General features: G+C 39.2%; 1 protein-coding gene across 1 annotated transcript in view; it reads right to left on the reverse strand.

The window, feature by feature from the left end:
- Positions 1 to 174: 174 nt before the first annotated feature.
- The window catches only part of BMPR1A (bone morphogenetic protein receptor type 1A), a 55832-nt gene continuing 37450 nt past the window's right edge, over positions 175 to 18556 (reverse strand). The window contains exons 4-13 of the mRNA XM_083740461.1: positions 18014 to 18176; positions 15661 to 15763; positions 15269 to 15368; positions 13243 to 13342; positions 11608 to 11752; positions 9899 to 10091; positions 8927 to 9224; positions 7204 to 7379; positions 6132 to 6262; positions 175 to 5464 (exon numbers count right to left, since the gene is read on the reverse strand). Of these exons, the coding sequence (XP_083596587.1) occupies positions 5339 to 5464; positions 6132 to 6262; positions 7204 to 7379; positions 8927 to 9224; positions 9899 to 10091; positions 11608 to 11752; positions 13243 to 13342; positions 15269 to 15368; positions 15661 to 15763; positions 18014 to 18176 (1535 nt within the window). The 3' untranslated portion in view covers positions 175 to 5338. The remainder of the gene's footprint in view (positions 5465 to 6131; positions 6263 to 7203; positions 7380 to 8926; positions 9225 to 9898; positions 10092 to 11607; positions 11753 to 13242; positions 13343 to 15268; positions 15369 to 15660; positions 15764 to 18013; positions 18177 to 18556) is intronic.

Below are 18556 nucleotides of genomic sequence, written 5' to 3' on the forward strand. Positions count from 1 at the left end.
TGTTTTGGAAGTCGAATGGACTCCGTTTGACTTCCAAGGTACGGCTGTACTTCAGTACAAATTACTTGGGAGACATGATCTTCAGCACTGATTTTAAAGGCAAAGCATATAACCATGTGTGCGGATGTTTGATCACCAATATGCAACGGTTAACAAACAAATATATTACTAATGTTTACTAAAATAAGGTTATTTACTTAAAAATGATACATTGACATAAATTTGTGTACAGAACAAAGCAATTCATGGTAAACTTAAGGCACCTTTTAAATCAGATGCTGTACAAAAAGACACTTAGCCTGTTACAATTAAAAAACATTCTAAACTTGTGGTATATATAAAACAAAATGAGTATAATCATACTGCTTCTTTCACCCTCTCCTTTTTATTTACATCTTCTATAGGTTAGCTACATTATTCTTTCTGTATACAATATAGTACATTTTTATATTGGGCATGGGCAAGTCAGAGCACAAAACATGAATACAGTATGTGGGCATCTATATTGCATTCAGGGGTACTATACAAACAAGGCAATTGTTCAATGAGATGATCATTTGAAGTATTGTTAATTCCACATTTGATACAAGAAATAAGTCTTTCATTTTGGGCACAATCCACCAGAAATTTTAACACCAGTTTAGAATGAGTGGGAGTTGTGAAAGAACACTCCTGTTTACACAACAATCTCCCTTTTATTTTACTGAGGCTTGTAGTAGAGAAGTGTCTGGTGACCTGTCCCGTCTCTTTTTCTACAAACTTCTGCAATCCACCAAAATGGGTTTTGGAGACATGATATAAGTGATAAGATTCAATATGAATGACTAGGCCAACAATAGCTACCATGACAAGACGAGGCAAAAGGTACATAATTACTTTTCTAAAAGACCAGCCAAATCTGAGTCCTCTCACATTGAAACTGGGCAGAAGACTCGGTATTTAAATTAGTATGCAGCGTGAAAATAATAAATTTTGTTCTAGTATTTCAGATCACACCTTGACGTCAGACAGCATTACTGAAGAAGGCAACCTACAAATTTGTAGTGTGTCAGCTTACTCTATTTAAACAGAGAAGTTGTAGTGCTCACAAGTGTATGGGGGAAACGGAAAAGTCTGTTTCCCATACACTGGAAAGGTACAGATGCAATGACAGTAGTGTCATGAGGCCAATGACAAATAATGTTTAGAGCTGAGAAGAGTATCAGGAGAAAGCATTTATCAAAATAGACATGGGAAACCGATGCTGTTAGTGACACAAACTGGCGTTATGGGTTCATAAAGAAGCTGATTCTTGGAATATGAAGGTGTTACATCAAGCAACTGGTGACAGCAGCCACTCAGGAAATGTATTTATGGAGGTAGGCATTTTTATGGCATAAGAAGCAAATAGGTTTGGTTTTTTTATGGCACTAGTCAGAACTTATTGAAATGATGGCTTTTTGCTTTTTTAAAAAAGAAGTGTGATACTCAAAATATATACCAATAGTCTTGGCTGATTGTTATTAGATAATTAAGTAAGTTCTCTCAGATGACAATGGTTAATGGGAGAAAAATATTTTGCAGAGCGGAAAATGCCACCCAATTTAATTACAATATTGGCTTTCAGGAATATTTTAGAAAACAAGCAAACGGAATTCCAAGGGGAGATTTCCATTCATTCTCGTTCCTCTAGTATTCCTTACTGCAAAATACATTCAGCATTTGGGTTAGTTTCTTAACATTAACCAACCTTCCTCACAGGCTTAAATGGAGCTGCCCCTGCTGCTTTCAAATTCCCAAGGGTGGCACAGCTACCTTAAAAAAAGAGGGAGAGTTGAAAAGTATGCTTCACAAGGAACAAGGGAGCAATCAAACCATTATACTTTTCATTAATCTAACTATCATGATACTCTCAAAGCTTCAAGGTACCCATTCATTTGCAAGTGGGAAATTATTTCAAAAGCATACTTCCAAGGCACAAATGCGCTGTTGATGAACTAGTGTGTATAGTACACAATGGAAGACATAAGCAAGCATGTGTTTTTAAAGACTTGACACACATACATACTAAACGTAGTCTAATAAAAGATAACATTAGCATGAAAAAGTCTGAAATGAGTTTGTTGGCGTTATGATAAGGCAATAATGTTGAAAAACATACCAATTCTTTTGACAATGGTATAATTCAATTTTGCCACATTTAAGGTCACTTCTCACTCTTTGGCTGTGATGTCATGGCCACTTGAAAATGCCTCTGGGAGTGGCCACATCCTTCAGGTTGTATTGGCTCACCAGGTGAATGAGATATATGTCATTTGTCTGCAAGCTGCCACCAGGAATATTTGGTGGTAGCCTGGAGATAAAACCACACTGCAGAAGCTCATATGTGAGGCTGTTTGGCCACCAAGTAGTAAGAAGGATTCTACCACACATCAAGTGCAACCATATAGCAGAATAGCATCTTGCATTTACTTGCCTCTACTCCCAATTGAAAATTAATTTACAATCATGAATTAGTCAAACATTTTTACAACTGCTGAATTAGTATGAGTGCAACAAATGACTTCCAAGCACAGCTTTGGTCAGATCAATAAGGTGATCTACAGAGGTGTTAAAGATGCCCTTGAAAAACAAACCCCAAAATTGGTGGGACATTCATACAGCTGGTAGAAGGGATCCAAAGAAACATGGACACAGAATGATTAGTACCATGAAGAAGTACAATTTCTCCCCTTGCTCTTATGTAAAATTGCCAAGGGGTGGAGAGGGCAAGAGATCAAAAATAAAATTTACTTTAGTAAATGAGATTTTGAATCTTACTCCCATGTGATGAAATCAAGAAGAGAAAATTAGCAAAGGTCACAGTTGAGTTAGCTAAAATAACAAAACTTTTCATAAACATTATGTTAATGGTACTAAATTTTGGAAGGAAATTATTTCAAAACTTGTGTAACAATCTCAAGTCTTTTTGAGGCAAATTTCATTTCTACTAATTGCATAGCTGGAAGGAATGTGGCGCTTCCAATTAGAAAGTGAAATGCCAGACATCTGTTGCTTTTACCACAAAATGCAGTGTGTTCAAAAATAATGGGCTATTCCCTCTGCTCTAGCTAAAATGTCTCCTAAGAGAGTATCAGGGACATGAAATAGCCCATAGATATGTCTGGACTCTAGGAACAATGGACTAAATCCAAACCATGTTAGTTAAACTTAGGTTCCACTGAATTCAGTGTGAAAAGTTAGTCATTACTAAGTTAGTTCTCATTGGGAGAAAATGTGGCTTAAGTGCAAATAACTTAATTTGGATGCAGCCCAGTGGCTCTGAGATAGTATTGGCATTTGCTTTATTTTAGATTCTCAAGTCAATATTAAAATTAAATGTCAGCATATAATGCACCACTAAAAAAGCTACCCAATTTACATGGCACTTAAAACAAGAAAACAAATATTCCATTCTGGATGATGGAAAATATACACCTCACCAATTCTTCTGACAAAACTTGTAAACAAAAATTTGTTAACATGGTATTTTAATATAGCCTGTATCAGTTTTCAATCTGCACTCCCAGGAATCCTGGGGTTCCTCAAAGAATTACGTCAGAGGTGCCTCAAGATGATCAGTAAAAGCAGACAGGCTTCCTGAGACCACTTGTCTACCACTACTGATCTTCCTCTGCTATCCAGAGACATAGTGGATAGCTGAAAGTGTCCTAGAGTATATACTCGGCTTACAAGAATGTAATATTGAGGCCAAACAGGCCCAGGAAGTGGACTGAGTGTACCTACAAACAATTCTTGAATCTTCAAAATACTCTGTGACAAACAGCAATCCATGCAGAAGTTCTTAAACATGTCAGGTAACGGTGGAAAGCGTTCCCTGAAAGCAGTACTCTATGAGTGTAATAATTTGATTTATGGCAAATATTTACCAGCTACCTGTGCAAAACAAAACAAAAAGACATTTTAGAACGTCAGCCCGATTGCTTTCCTGGTACTGGACGGAAAAGAAATGACACACCTTTGCTCAAGATCCGTGGCACAATATTGTCTGTGACTTGCTGCATTCAAAATAAATTAATTTATAGCTTATGTATCCCGTGAACTGTTCAGCTGATACTAATACTTTAAAGGCATCACTGAAAAAGCAATGATTTAAGGAAATGTTAAATAAGATTTGTACATCTATAAATTAAAAAAAATACTGCAATCCTTTGCCTGACCGTTTACTGTTTCCACCCTTTAGAACAAAATTTTAACACATCCTCACATTTATTTGAATTCACTCTAATATTGCATTAAGGGTCTTAATGAATGCCTCTAAAAGGGAAATTTTTATATCTTTGTAGTATCCATGCACATACTTTGACAGACTATCCAACATTTCTGCAAGTCACATTCACCTTGAATATGATTATTAAGTTTCATTACTTTCAGATGTGAGTATGTTATGTTTACACATATACAAAAGAGCAGGTATGTAGCAAATAAAAGTACACTGAACACTATATAAATAACTTCCCTTTTTAAAAGCTAGCTAAGATACAGTTTACAGTACAAGATTACAGGCACTTAAATTATCGGAAACGTTTAACTGTTCCATGTTGTGTGCTCAGTCTTTGGGGAATTCATAGCACTGGGAGTATGAATTGTATTCTGGACTGTTCTTCACATCACACTTGACGGTGACTTACTGCATAGGTTTATAGTAGCCATTTTGGTTTTTGGTCATGAAACGTATATAATTTTTTCCATGCAGCACAGAGGAAGGCAGAAATTGATTTTCTTTGAAATCCAAATAGGTTCCATATGCTGAGCCAAGGCATTGCAAAAGAAAATAGTAGTTTTGCATGAAATTAAATGGCTTCTTAGGTACTCCAAATGGCATCAGAAAAATCCTGGCACGCCCACACAAAACCATAAAAGGCATAAGGAATTTTCAAATTATTTAGTACCCCAGACTGCAGGCTAATCCACCAAGACTTGATAAGGTATCATCAGGTAGGCAAAAAGCTTATTCCCCCCACCTCCGCTGTTTAATTGATTTAACTTATGGCTTTCACAGAAAGCACTATCATCTGAATATGAAATTCAGAACTCAATGAGTTTTAGGGGAGTTTGAAAGTGTGAAGAAAATCTCAACGCAGCTCAAAACAAAAACAAAAAAAGTAAAATGAGGCTATCCACATGTATACCATATAGTGTACGTGGATACCATTTTCTACAAAGTACTGAAAGATTTAATATTAGCAGCCTGTAAAAGTGGTGAGGAAGGGGGCTGAAAAATCAGACCCAGCCCCATCCCACCAGACCCTATACTTGCTTGAGTGAAGAGGCATAGCAGTCCAATGGCATTTCTTGGTCAAATCTTAACATCTTGAGATTCTACCATCTTGCCAAGTGTCTTCTTAATCCTCAAAGCTGTAAGTCTAGAGGCAGGATTGTGGGCCCAGCATTCACACATTAATTTCAATATTGCTCTTAAACACTGAAAATAGAAAAAGGAATTCCTGCATGAACAAATATGTATTCAACAGGATTTGTACACTGCTATACTAACAACTGTTGGCTTGTTTTTCTAAACCACTTCTAGGCTTTTATAATTAAATCAAAGCTTTTAAGCGGTTTACAAAAATGAACCAACAAGCGAACTGCAATAGAAATAAAGTCAAATGTTAAAAAACATGACTTTAAAAATGCAAAAAATAACTAAAACCATCTATTTAAAAAAGATACATAATCAAATACAGTTATGTTTTTAAAAACATGTCAAATTTACATTTCTGAGAAGGTTTGCTGAAACAAAAAAGTTTTCTGCAGGGACCAAAAACAATATAGTGAAGATGTCTGCCTAATATCAAATACAAGTGAAATACTGTTGCTGTTTGGAGTTAATTATTGTTAATGTGCACAGCAGATAAGTAAACCTTTTCTAGTAAGAGAAGAATAAAATGTTGGTAGTGTTCATGCATCATGATAAATAATACGAAAAGGTTTGTTAAAAGTGTGAAGACTTTGGGGGGGGGGGGGGAGAATTCCAAACAGCAAACAATGAAAACTTCTAAGTTAATGTTTCCCTTGAAATCTAAAATTTATTTCCGTAAGTGGGGCAAAAAGAATTGTCAACTAGATTCTCCTTCTTTCAGCAAGCTTACCTCATCACTATTCCATCTATTAGATACTATAGGGCGCAGGTGCTTAACACATATGACCTCTCTCATGTCCTCGTACGAAGGATCATTCGGCACCATGTCATAATAGGGTAGTTGGTACTCTTCAACAATACCTGCAAATAAATGATATAAATTTAAGTATGCAATTCAAAATTATCCCATGTGCTGGAAACAAGACTAATATACCAAACCTGCTTCTGATTTTAGGCCATTACAAGACTTAAGAGAGGCTCTTATTTTTGCATTTCAAAAGGAAATATTCCACCCTACTTGCAAGCAGTTCGGGTGGGGGGCATACACAGAGGCTGAGAGACCTGCACATTCAAGGGAATAGGGAACAGCAAAGAAAGGAGAAACTAAAAGAGAACATTCAGGCTGGTCTCCACATATGCTACACTTGAAAGAATGGGCAAAATAGAGAGACAGGTTGCTTTGTCACAAAACCATATTGCCTTCCTCATTACCCATGCTACACTCCAAGCCCCACGCAAGTTGGGTTGGTAGAAAAAGGGAATGCTGGGAGTAGCAGCACTTAATGTACAGAGCAACACTAACTTTATAAATAATCAGAGTCACCGATTTCAATTTCTGGAGGCCATGTTGCTGGCAAGAGAGATTGTGTGTGCAGCACATACACGTAGCAGTCAGGGGATTGCCTGGCACATCCCTTGATTCTAAGACAGGAGGGGGGGGGTGTTAGGGGATTCATGGAGAAAAGGAAGAGTTGGGGTTAGAGGCTTTAAGACAGCTCCAGAGCTGCTATTCACTCAAAAGAAGGCACAGGGATTTCTTACAGCCTTTTACAAGTCTCCCTTCGATCTCAAGAGACTTAAAAGGGAAGCACAAAGAGACCTGGAAAAGGCTTTGTGAATCTTCTCTTGCTTCCCCACTTAAGTCCCTGTGATTTAAGTGTAAGGGATTTTGACACCTATTAAATTTGGCCCATGATGCAGATCCTGGTAAGGACATTTGGCCCATGAAGCAAAAAAAGGTTCCCCACTCCTGACTTAGGACATACGCATTCTCATATTTGAAGACTAGATGTAGGCTTTACCTCCTGTGACACAACGCCGAGCCATTTCCCAAATGATCAAGCCAAAACTGTAGATGTCAGCCATAATGTATGGCTGGAAATGATTTTTATTCAGACTTTCATCTAGGACTTCTGGAGCCATGTAACGCTTTGTTCCCACTCTGGTATTCAAAGGGACATCAACTTCATTTGTATCACTGAAATTAACATAAAAGGTTGTATGGTTGAAATAATGTAAAACTAGCATGCAACAAGTAGCTACAGTAATGAAGCTTTTTCCTTCAGTTGTTAAACTAGTGTGTTTTTTTAAACAGTGTAACACACTTAGCACTAAGCCCCAAGAAAATATCAGCTTGCAAAAATGTTGGTTTTATGAGCAATAAGCAGACTAATAAAAAAAGTGCAGGCTAGAAGCACTCCCCACCGCAAAAGACTGGCCCATGACGCCCACAGGCACTCCTAGCAAAGGAAGCAGGTGGCAGTTGCAGAAAAGCTGATTCGGCTAGCAGAGTGCTTTGCTTCCCCTTTGCCAGCCAGTTTGGCTTCTGCAGGCAGCATAGAAGCTGACTGGGCTGATGAGAAGAGTGCTGTGTTGCTGCTTCAACAGCCCCAAACTTGGGTGGAATTCCATGCACTCACTTCCTGGCTGCCAATGGCTACCAGACAGATGACTGACACACAGAATAGATGCTTTTTGGTGGTGGCCCCGCAGTTGCGGAACTCAGTACAGTGGTACCTCTACTTATGTTCACCTCCAGTTATGTAGCCTTCGGGATACAAATGTGGCAAACCGGAAGTATTTTTCTGGGTTTCGCTGCACGCGCATGCGCAGAAGTGCTAAACCACGCCGTGTGCATGCGCAGAAGCGGCGCCTCTGATTGCGAATTCCTCGCGATCTGACCAGAGCTCTGGAACGGATCCCGTTCGCAACCAGAGGTACCACTGTACTACGTGATAGCAGCATGTCTCATCCATCAATACTTTCAAATGGGCCTTTAAGACCCACCTCTTTCCCATGGTCATCAGTGGCTAATTGTAAGATGAGCCATAGAAATGGTGATATGGTCTTTTTTTGGTACGCTTGAGTTACAGTGGGTTATTTGTTATTTTTGTGATGGCTCTGAATAGTATTACTAGGAAGGTGTTTTAAATCATTTATTGCATTTTATTGGTTATTTTTGGATGTGTACTTTGCAAGCTGTCTTGTTCAGAAAATATCTTAAGTAGTGGGTTATAAATCTGCTAAATGAAGACTAGCATAACCAACCAGCCTGCTAATGTGAAGATCACAGGAGTAAGGAGTCTTTTAAACAGCCTGCATGGAGAAATTTTATGAAGTAAACTATTTGTAGATGAATGCATATTGGATGCAATTTATAGCTGTCAGTTCAATTTGTTTCAAACTGAGCATTAAAGGGAGTGAAGTGTCTGAAACTGCCACGGAAGAATAGAACGCTGAACAGTAACAACATTTGTCTCCCTCTTCTTTGAAAGCAGGGTAATTTATTTTTGTGTGCGTGACATTCCGAGATCTCTAGTCCAAGAACATTTTGTGGCTATACCTTGTCTCAATTATTCTTTCCCAAGTCCACTTTTGCAAAGAAAATATTTATTCTTTCGGGAACATTCCTGTTATGCACAAAGATCCTACGGTTGTGAACCAGCCAAATGAATCCATCACACTTTTCAGATTTGTGCACAGATACCTCCATGAGTTTACAAAGGATAGGATTGGATTACCTACCTGTTGAATTTGACAGCTAGGCCCAAATCAGCAATACAGCAAGTCCCATTTCTCTTTATCAAGATATTTTTACTTTTCAGGTCTCTGTGTGCAATAGCAGGCTTGCCTTGCGTTCCATATATCTCTGTGTGCAAATGGCAAAGGCCACAAGCAGCAGAGTAAGCCAGTTTGAGCAGAGATCTGTTGTCCAGAGTGGTGCACTTCAGGAAGTCATACAATGACCCATTTTCATGGTAATCAGTAATCAAGTAGAGTTGGGTCCAGGAGCCTGTGCCTTTAATATCTGCTGCTATAAAACCTGTGGAAGTTAGAAACATAGTTAGTGCTGAATGTTCCCACAAATAGTGAAATTAACACTGTGCCAGGGATGGATATTGAGCAGACGTTTCTGTGACATGGAGTGGGGCTCATTCCACCATTCCAACCCATTTAAACATCTAACTCCCTGGCAACAAAACACAAGCCTAAAAGACCACAAGTCTTTTAGGAAGAGAACTAAGACGTCTCAATCTGCCAGGTTTTTTTTTTTTAGTACAGTCTGACTTTGAAGAGGCAATTTCATAATCTGCTGTTGATTTGTTTTTATTGTTTGATAATGCTTTTAGCATTTGTTCTGTTGCTTTATGTTTTCGATTACTAGGGCTCCAGCATAGTCAGGAAAGTAGGGTATACATTTGAAAAATTAATAAATTACACATACTACAAATCTCAGATTCCTAACTTAGCAGTAGTTCCGCTGAGGATAAATGGAGTTTTGCCGTGGAAGTGACTGGAAAATACTACAGAGTTCAGTTTCCTGCCTTTAGAATCATAAAAAACAACCCTGAAAAAACCCATCATCATCCCTTTCAATTTAACAGGATTTCTACTTTGCAGATGAACTACGGTACATTATTAATAGATTTTAGCAGGTTTGTCTTTCTTCTCAGAATGACACTACATCTTGATCCAAAAACAGTTTTCAATACTTACCGAGTATATTTTCATGGCGCATGAGAACTGTCTGGTAAATCTCTGTTTCTCGAAACCAGCTGGCTTCTTCAGTGGTGAAAAATACTTTCACTGCCACTTTTTCACCCCGCCATTTACCCATCCAGACTTCACCATATCGCCCTTTTCCAACTTGCCGCACCATTTGAATTTGTTTGGCTATTGTCCGCTGGACCTGAAGAAGAAATATGAAATCACTGAGTGATTCTATGGATGCTGACCAAGTGCTTGGAAGCTTTTTCACATTGCTTTTTCACAGAAAATAGTGGATACTCAAACAATTCATTAAAAAGGAGCTGTTAAGTTAAACAAAAATCTGCACTAATTTAACAAGCTAAATCATAACCAGATCAAGAAATGAATTCTTTCTTATTGTTGCTTATGGAACCAATCCACATATTTGAAATATTTGGTCTTGGGTCAACACAACATGAAATGAATTTCACTGGAACTGTGGCAAGACTCGGTGTGCAGAAAAACCCTGTTCTGACATAAACAGGTCTTCAACAATCTAATGTTTATCTTTTAACCTAAGATCAAACTTTGTGAGGTTTTTTTGTTTGGGGTTTTTTGTTTACCCCATAAAGAACTGGTTTACCCACTTGACCAGAACCTGTATTCTAATAACCTGGCTCCAGGAACCTAGCTTAGGATGAGTGAGGGACAGGAGACATTCACACTCACCTCGTTTCCATCTATAATTGTTCCAGTCAGTGTCATATGTGCTTCCCACACCCTGAGTACTTTGCCCTACTTATATAAGGACCATTGCTGAGGCAGTCCCCAAGACTACCCATCTAACTGTGACAAACTTCTTTCACAGATTCCCCATAATCAGGGGCTTAAATCTCTGCCCTCCAGGAGCTGACTGGACAAGCTATTTCCACCTCTACCCCCCTTTTCCCCAAACCGGGGAAAAAATAAAGCCCTTATTGTGTATAAAGATGTCAGCTGCTCCTTCCTGAAAGGAGGCGTTGACCTCCCATGATGTTTTGCACATGATTGTAGTTTAGGACCTACCCAAATTTTCCAAATGTACAGGAAAAACTAGCAGAAACTATTATTTAACTTTATAAACCTGTCTCTCTTGAATAATTTCTCTGAACATCCCAAATGGTTTGATGATCTACTTTGACTGGTGAATCAGTTTTCCAGAAACCTTCCCCATTTGTCCCTCCTACACTGTGGGATTAAGCACAAAGCAGGACAGACTAGCTGAAGACTTGCCCAGCGGGGACTAAGGAGATAGTGCAGGCTGCTTTCTCCCACCCATGGAGTCCATCTTCCACCTAATGTGGCTTCAACCTAGGGGACTGAAAGTTCTGGGGACAGGGTCCACCTCTACCTTATAGGTTCTTCAGATTTCTTTCTAAAGAAACAAATCATGTATTTAAATTTCCACACACACCCCTCAAATAAAACTGCCTTCCCAATAAGTTGTGTGTTTGTTTTTTAAAAACTAGCATGCTAGGAGACTAGTAGTGCCAGGCAAGCATGGAGGAGGGGAAGTACCGTCCTCTGAAGACAGCATAGAAATTCAGTAGGCCCAGAGAAGAAAGACTGCGCAATCTATCCCACCTTGCCAGCCTCCTCACTCAGCTTCAAAAAACTCCAGGCAAGTTGTTAACTACATGACTGCTGTAAAATAAAGAACTCTCAGCTGAAGAAGCACAGGTAAACCACTGGCTTACCAACAGAGGAAGTCCTGAACCACTGCCAGAGCTCTGTGATTGGTCAATAAGATCCTTAAGTGACTCGCCAGACGGAATAAAGGCTTCACCCTGCTCCAGGTCACGATTATAACATCCTCTCTTTGCTACCCACTTGCAATAATGCCTGGGGGAAAAAACACATCTTGATATAACATGGTGTTATTTTAAGTAACTATGCATACAGTGCCATAATTCCAAAAATATTTCGCACTGGCTGGTTTTTTTAATCAATTTTTGCATCAGTGAGCAAATGTTGTCTATATAGTTTCATTTCTTGGTTTTCAATTTTGCCTGACAAATGCAAACAGCACATGGATGTGAATACCTGAACTGAGGGGCCAATGTCATTTGAATTTGTGGTCTCCTTTATTATTATTGGCTCTGGATATTAAAGCCACATATCAAATCGTTGGATCTCCCAGTTTGTTCTCTGCATGCTAAGCAGAGTGGGAAGAAGAGCACAAGTCCAAGGTCCCCTTCTGATTTTACTGTGTACAGAGTTAAACTCAGATCAAACTGAACAATTCATAGCTAAATTAGGACAGTGGCACCCTAATCCTGAATATGTGTGACAGTGAATAAGCTTGTGGTGCCACTGTAGCCTTTCTGCAATGCTGGCACTGAGGCAACGTTTCATGACTGGTGGGTGGGTTGCATTAGCTGCTGCTATAATCCATTCTAAGCTCTCAAGTGCTGATGCAGCAAGTGACTGAGCCAGATTGCAACTTTGCTTTAAAAAACAAAACCAAGATGAGTTACAAATGGCATGTTTCAGAGGTAAGACACTAAATATGATACAAAAATAGTATCATGCTAAGAGTTGCCTAATTATAGGGTTTAAAAATGCCAATGTCACATACTGCTCAGATTGCTATCTTTACTCTGTATTAGGCCAATACGGCAATCCTCTATATGTCTACTAAAAAGTAGGTCCCAATGGGGCTTTATCTCAATTAGGCGTGTATAGGATTGTAGTCTAAGGATCAGTTCACAGAGTCCTCTGGTGCATGCACAGGATGGAGCACAATACCGAGTCTTCTCTGCTTTCCCCATTCTCCCGCCTTGCATATGGAACATCAGATCATAGAATCAAAGAATCATAGAACTGTAGAGTTGGAAGAGACACCAAGGATCATCTAGTCCAATCCCCTGGTATGTATGTATGTGATATGGTATGTATGCAAACACAACCATAAATAGACTGACTGCCATTGAAAAGGGTATACCCCAGATCACATGCAGTGCTCTAAATCAGTCTTCCCCATCTTGGTGACATCCAGATGTTTCGAATCATTAACTATGTTAGCAAGGGCTGATGGGAGCTGTAGTCCAAAAGTACCTAGAGGGTGCTAGATGCAGGGTGGGGACAAGGCCATATGCTTGAAACACACCCCTATATTCCAGTATATGTAGAGTGCACACAATAGTGAGCTGTCTGTGTCAAGTTTCATGTCAGATTGGTTTCCATACATATGACTATTTCCACAGTGATGCAAATCAAACTGTGTTTGATTCTAGAATACCTCCAGACATTATTAGTGATCTAACTAGTTAGCAACAAATCTGCAATACGCTATGCATGAAAAATAGGATATCACCCAACAAGATTTTTACCTGTAGCAGAAACAGCTAAATAAGATGATCATAACTATTATACAGACTGCCATAGAAATAAATGCAGCCATCCAACGTATGCTGCCATCAAAGATGCCACCTAAATAAAGGAACAAACTATTAATATAATTAAAATGAAAGGCAAATTTATCTCTCGGAAATATGAGACAAACTTAGGGAATATTGGAAAGCTATCCATCCCCACACTGCCCGTTGCAACTCTTACATAGCTACATATACAGCAACTGTGTGGAAGGCCTCCTTTTAATCAGTAGGCATGCGGGATCCCCAAGGATAGGGCTCCTGTACTCGTGTGCTAGAAACGTGAGTCAGATTTTGTTAATTCTGTGAACGTCAAGTCATACGAAGTGCTTTTCTGGTTCTATATTACAAAACTCCCCATTTTTATTTTTAAGAATTCACTCATTCTTTTTAATCAAATGCAGTAAGACTTTGGTGCATGATTTACAGGACATTTTCCACTACCACTCCTCTGACAATCCAGCTTGGTTTAGCTTCCTCTGATGAAACACATTAACTACTGAAAAACAAGTTAGAGAAGCAAGGGGGGGGGGTTAAGGTACAGGTTATGCTTACTACTTTCTTATTACTGCACCAGGAAATAAATACACGCTTTTCGGGGGTGTGAATTAAAGCAAAGTTGAGACTGGTGAAAAATCAGGAAAGTGGTGGGGAGACTGCTGAAGGCAGCAACGCTGATGACTGTGATGATAAGGATCACGATAATTAACATTACCACTTTCAAGTGGTCAAAGCACTTCCCATGCATTATCTAAAATCCTTACAACAAACTTGTAAGTCAAGTTAGTACTATTAATTTCCATGTTGCAGATGGGAGGGAAGATACCAAGAGTGAGTTGCTTGCCTAAGGCCACCTAGTGAGTTCATGACAGACCTGAAATTTGAACCAGGGACTTCCTCATTCACAAATGAGCCCGAACAATGCTGATAGCTTGGGGGCAGGTCCTCACGAAGATCCATAAAAATGCTTTCCAAACAGCAAGCAGCATCCTAAATTTTTAATGATCCTCTGGAGCCCCTTGAGAGGGCTGGATATTTTTTTTGGTAGCCTAATGAGAATAGCGGTAGTGATCTCTTGACTGGCAACATGTCACTGTTTGCCTGTCAACATGCTATAATCACTATAAGGTCTCCAAGCTCCTCAATCTTGGTTGGGGTGATGAACATTATGATAGTCAATGCAAAGTATCAGCATGGGCAGAACAGAAAACACAGCTAATTTGGTTCTATCACATCCAAAGAAAGAAAGGGCAACTTGGTCTGTACTGAGATCCTCATATGAAATGACTTGTATATTTAGTTGTAATAAATATAGTACATAAAATTACAGAGGGCTGATTCTAGAAGGTGGTGCAATGTGACTGTTTGACTCTGGCATTTACGCTATGGGGCTCCAAAGGGTTCCTTTCTGCCACCCCCTTTAACATTTACATCAGGAGTGGGAGGGAGAATTTACCCCAAGGGTAGCATTCCCTCATAACCAGTCTTCTGTCTGCCTGAGGCTATGCAGCTGGTAGTTGGGGAGAGGGATTTATTGGCTGTGACACCCTGTCTTTGGAATTCACCCAGTATCTATTCCAACATCTTTTTGGTGCCAAGCAAAGATAGTTCTATTTCCCCAGACTTTTTATCTCCCATTATGTTTATGCTGAAATAAACCAACTTATTGGTGTTGTATGCTGCTTTGGGTTTAGCTGCTGCAGTCAAGGGGACTAGTGGGAAGGGTTTGTGACAGAAATCCTAGTGCCCATGCAAAAACCTGGTTCACATCCCTAAGGATCCTGCCTGTGGAATATTTATTCATTTTCTTCCATTTATGGTCCACATTTTTTTCTGCTGCAGAACCCAAGGTTGTGTGACATGCATGTATTTCCCAGGTGGACACTCATCCAGGCACTAACCAGATCCAGCCTGATCATCTTCAGCAGGTGGTGGTCTCACATACCTTCAAACCATACTCTGGAAATACTAGAAAGCACCATACCTGGACTTATGGGAGGAGGTAATGTGGGCTGCAAGTCTCGATTGCAGAAATCTGTCCGACAGCATTCAATTGTCCGTCGTGGTTGTGCTTTTGGAGAGTCCTATAGAGAGAAAAAAATGATGCATATTTTGCCACAAGTATTCTCTGAACAACTCTCTATAGCTACATAAGTTACAACAAAGGGAAAGATTAAAGCTATGTAGATTTTTGCTAAGTAGATTGCTGTAAGGATTTTAAGACAAAGTATTAATGTTCAAAACAATAAAATTGGCAAAGAAATAAATCTCCCAATTTTAGGCTTTTGGAGCAAATTACTTGAATGAACAGCAAATGTTGGAATTAAGTATGAGGAGCTGCCTGGGTTCACATGCAAGAGAAGACAGTTGGAATACCTTGCACTGGAAGTCTGAGCCTTCATACTTCATGCAGCCTGAAGCAAGTGTGATTTCGCCATTTTCTTCTTCTTCGATTATGGCAAAGCAATGTCCATTAGTTCTAGAACAGATGAATTGACTTCAGTTCTCTGTGTACTGTTCTGCATTCAACCAACCTATTTATATCTATTAGATTATTGTCTTGTATTCTTCCTTCCAGTATAACGGACACATGGCACTCATGATACTGCACTCAAAGGAAACAAGGGACTTCAGAACAGATAAAACAGGGTTGGATTTACTTGATGGTGTGGGAAAGTCACGGTAGGTACTCCAGGGAGATGAACTATTCCTGAAGACTACATTCCAAGATTAATGCTAATTATGAAAAAACCTTTAAGACTCCTCCTATACGTTAGTCATGCCTATCATGTGACACCGAAAATATTGTACATACCCATGGAAAATCAATCCTCTATTGCCTGCAAAAATCAGCACTTAAACCAATTCTTATTCAAGGCCTAGTAATTAAGCAAACACCAATTCAATGTTTTCAAAATCTGGAAGCTTCTCTGACTGCATCTCATAATTTGAACTGTTTTTAAGAGAAGCCAACTGAAATACGGCTCTTCAATTACTCGCAAGCACAAAATTAAGTAATGAAGTCTAGATTAATCTCCCTCAACATATGTGACAAGATCCAAGTCTGTTCCACCAAATAGATATCATTAAAATTTGGTGCTACAGAACTTTTCCCTCTTTCTTTCTTTTTCTTTTTTCATTCTCATCCCATCCACACATAAACAGGTATCACTGATTTCAATAGACTTTGTTTCCCATTAGCTGTACTTGAGATTTCAGCCTTTGAATGCCTGGAGATTAAAGGCAGCTAAAGGTAAAATGGCCCCTTCGGGTCAATAATAAAAAAGTAAGAAATCTTTCAATTCAGTATAAATAAGATTTAATAGGACATTTATGACCAATCAAAACATATGCCTTCAAAATTATTTGATGGGTTTTCCATCTTAAAAATTATATCTACTAGATTTATCAACTACATGAATGTAATACTTGGATATAGAAACTATATAAAAAACAAACACTAGAGGGCAATAAAAAGCAACAATTCTAATGTGACCAACGATTTGACCAAATCAGATCTCCTTATGCTATGCAAGAAGAACAGGTTGTTTAGCTGTACCTGTAGTTCTCTGAGTTGTTATTTGTGCAGACACACATGTGCAGACATGTAAGCTAGTCTAAAGATTTGGCAAGTGCCCTGCCCCCACCTTCCATGCTCACGCATTCAGGGATAGAGCTCCTGCATTCTTGCTCAGTTCAAAAACCACAGCCCTATGGGAAGACTATGCAGGAGATAACAACCATACTTACATCTACCGTGGGGAAAGGGAGTGGGTTGTGTGTCTGCAAAGATGACTATTGGAAAGTCTCAGGTTACAAGTAAGCAACCCATTCTTCGTGGTCTCTGTGCTATTGCACACATACGGGTAGTAAAGCAAGCTAGCTTACTAGAGGCAGGAAAGATACGATGAGGTCAAGGACGCAAGTGCAGCCCTTCCAAAAGACATTGCTCAGTTCCATTTGCCTTGTAATCAAGCAGATTACAGATGAAAACCAAATGTTGTAGCCAAGTAGCAGCATGGTGGAGGTCCAGCAGTGGACCTTGGAGGAATGCCATGGAAGTCACTACAGCTCTGGCTTCACTTTGGAGTAGGGAACTTTGGAGGTCTGTAGGCATAGGCACAGGTGAACTATTGAAGATACTAGTGGGTGAAATGTTGGGTTTGGCACCCTCATAACAAATAAACAGATCCCAACTACTCAAGAAGCTTTTGGTTCTGGAAAAATAAACATTCAAAGCTAGGTTACGGAAGACAATGGCCTCATTGTGGTGGAACGAAGAGGCAACCTTGGGAAAGAACAAATATCTGGTTTCAGTAAGACTCTGATCTGCTGTATGGGAATCAAATATGGGAGCTCAACACTTGGAGCACACTTATAACTCACACTCATCATCACACTCCTCACCAATGTAATTGCCACTAAAAAGGTACCTTGGAAGACAGTAGGTTTCCTGAATGAAATTTTCTGCAGGTACAGAAACCATGTTTGTGTCTCCTCAGAGGCCACAGGCAAGGTGTAGCCAAATTCTAAGAAATATATTAAAAGCTTTTAACCAATCCTCAATTCAGAAAGTCATTTCACCTGACCGTAACAGTATATGAACTGAAAAAGGGTGGAACAAGGGAACTGAGAAACAAGAACAGACAGTGAAAATATTTGAAACCTCTAACCTTACTATAACTTGTACATATGAGGAAACAGTCTTTATTCTGCCCACAACACTTACTTGCATGTATTGTTAATGGCATTTTCTGGACAGTGCCCTGAGCAGTAGCACTGCAAAAAGGGCAACGTGTCCTCTGGAGCTAGGGTGACTCCATCTTCCTGCTTTTTCTGATCAGGATCAGTCTTCATCCCTGTCCCATGGAGCATGCTGTCTAGATTCTGCCCTGTATAATGTAGATACAAACATAATGGTTTGTTTCGGAAGGCAGGCTTACACTGAAGGTTTAGAACTCTCGGCTGCAGTAGCCTCTGTATAGTCCTTCTGTTTTGGTCCCAAAGCAAACCTGGAATGCTCATTTGCATACTTAAAACCTAACTTGAAAACTTATTTACCTGTAAGTGAACCACCACAGATTTCTTTTTAATTTTTAAAAAATCTGACTTTCAAATTAACAAGCATAAACATAAATTAACGTAGGTAATTGAAATATCAATGTTAACATTCTGATATTGCAGGCGGCTGAACATAATACAATAATTATGTTTTAATAACATAAATGTTAGTTCTGTCCTGATAATTATATGAAATTTAATGGAAATGAAT

Source organism: Podarcis gaigeae, assembly GCF_964106915.1.
Source record: "Podarcis gaigeae genome assembly, chromosome: 5".
Taxonomy (NCBI): Eukaryota; Metazoa; Chordata; class Lepidosauria; order Squamata; family Lacertidae; genus Podarcis; species Podarcis gaigeae.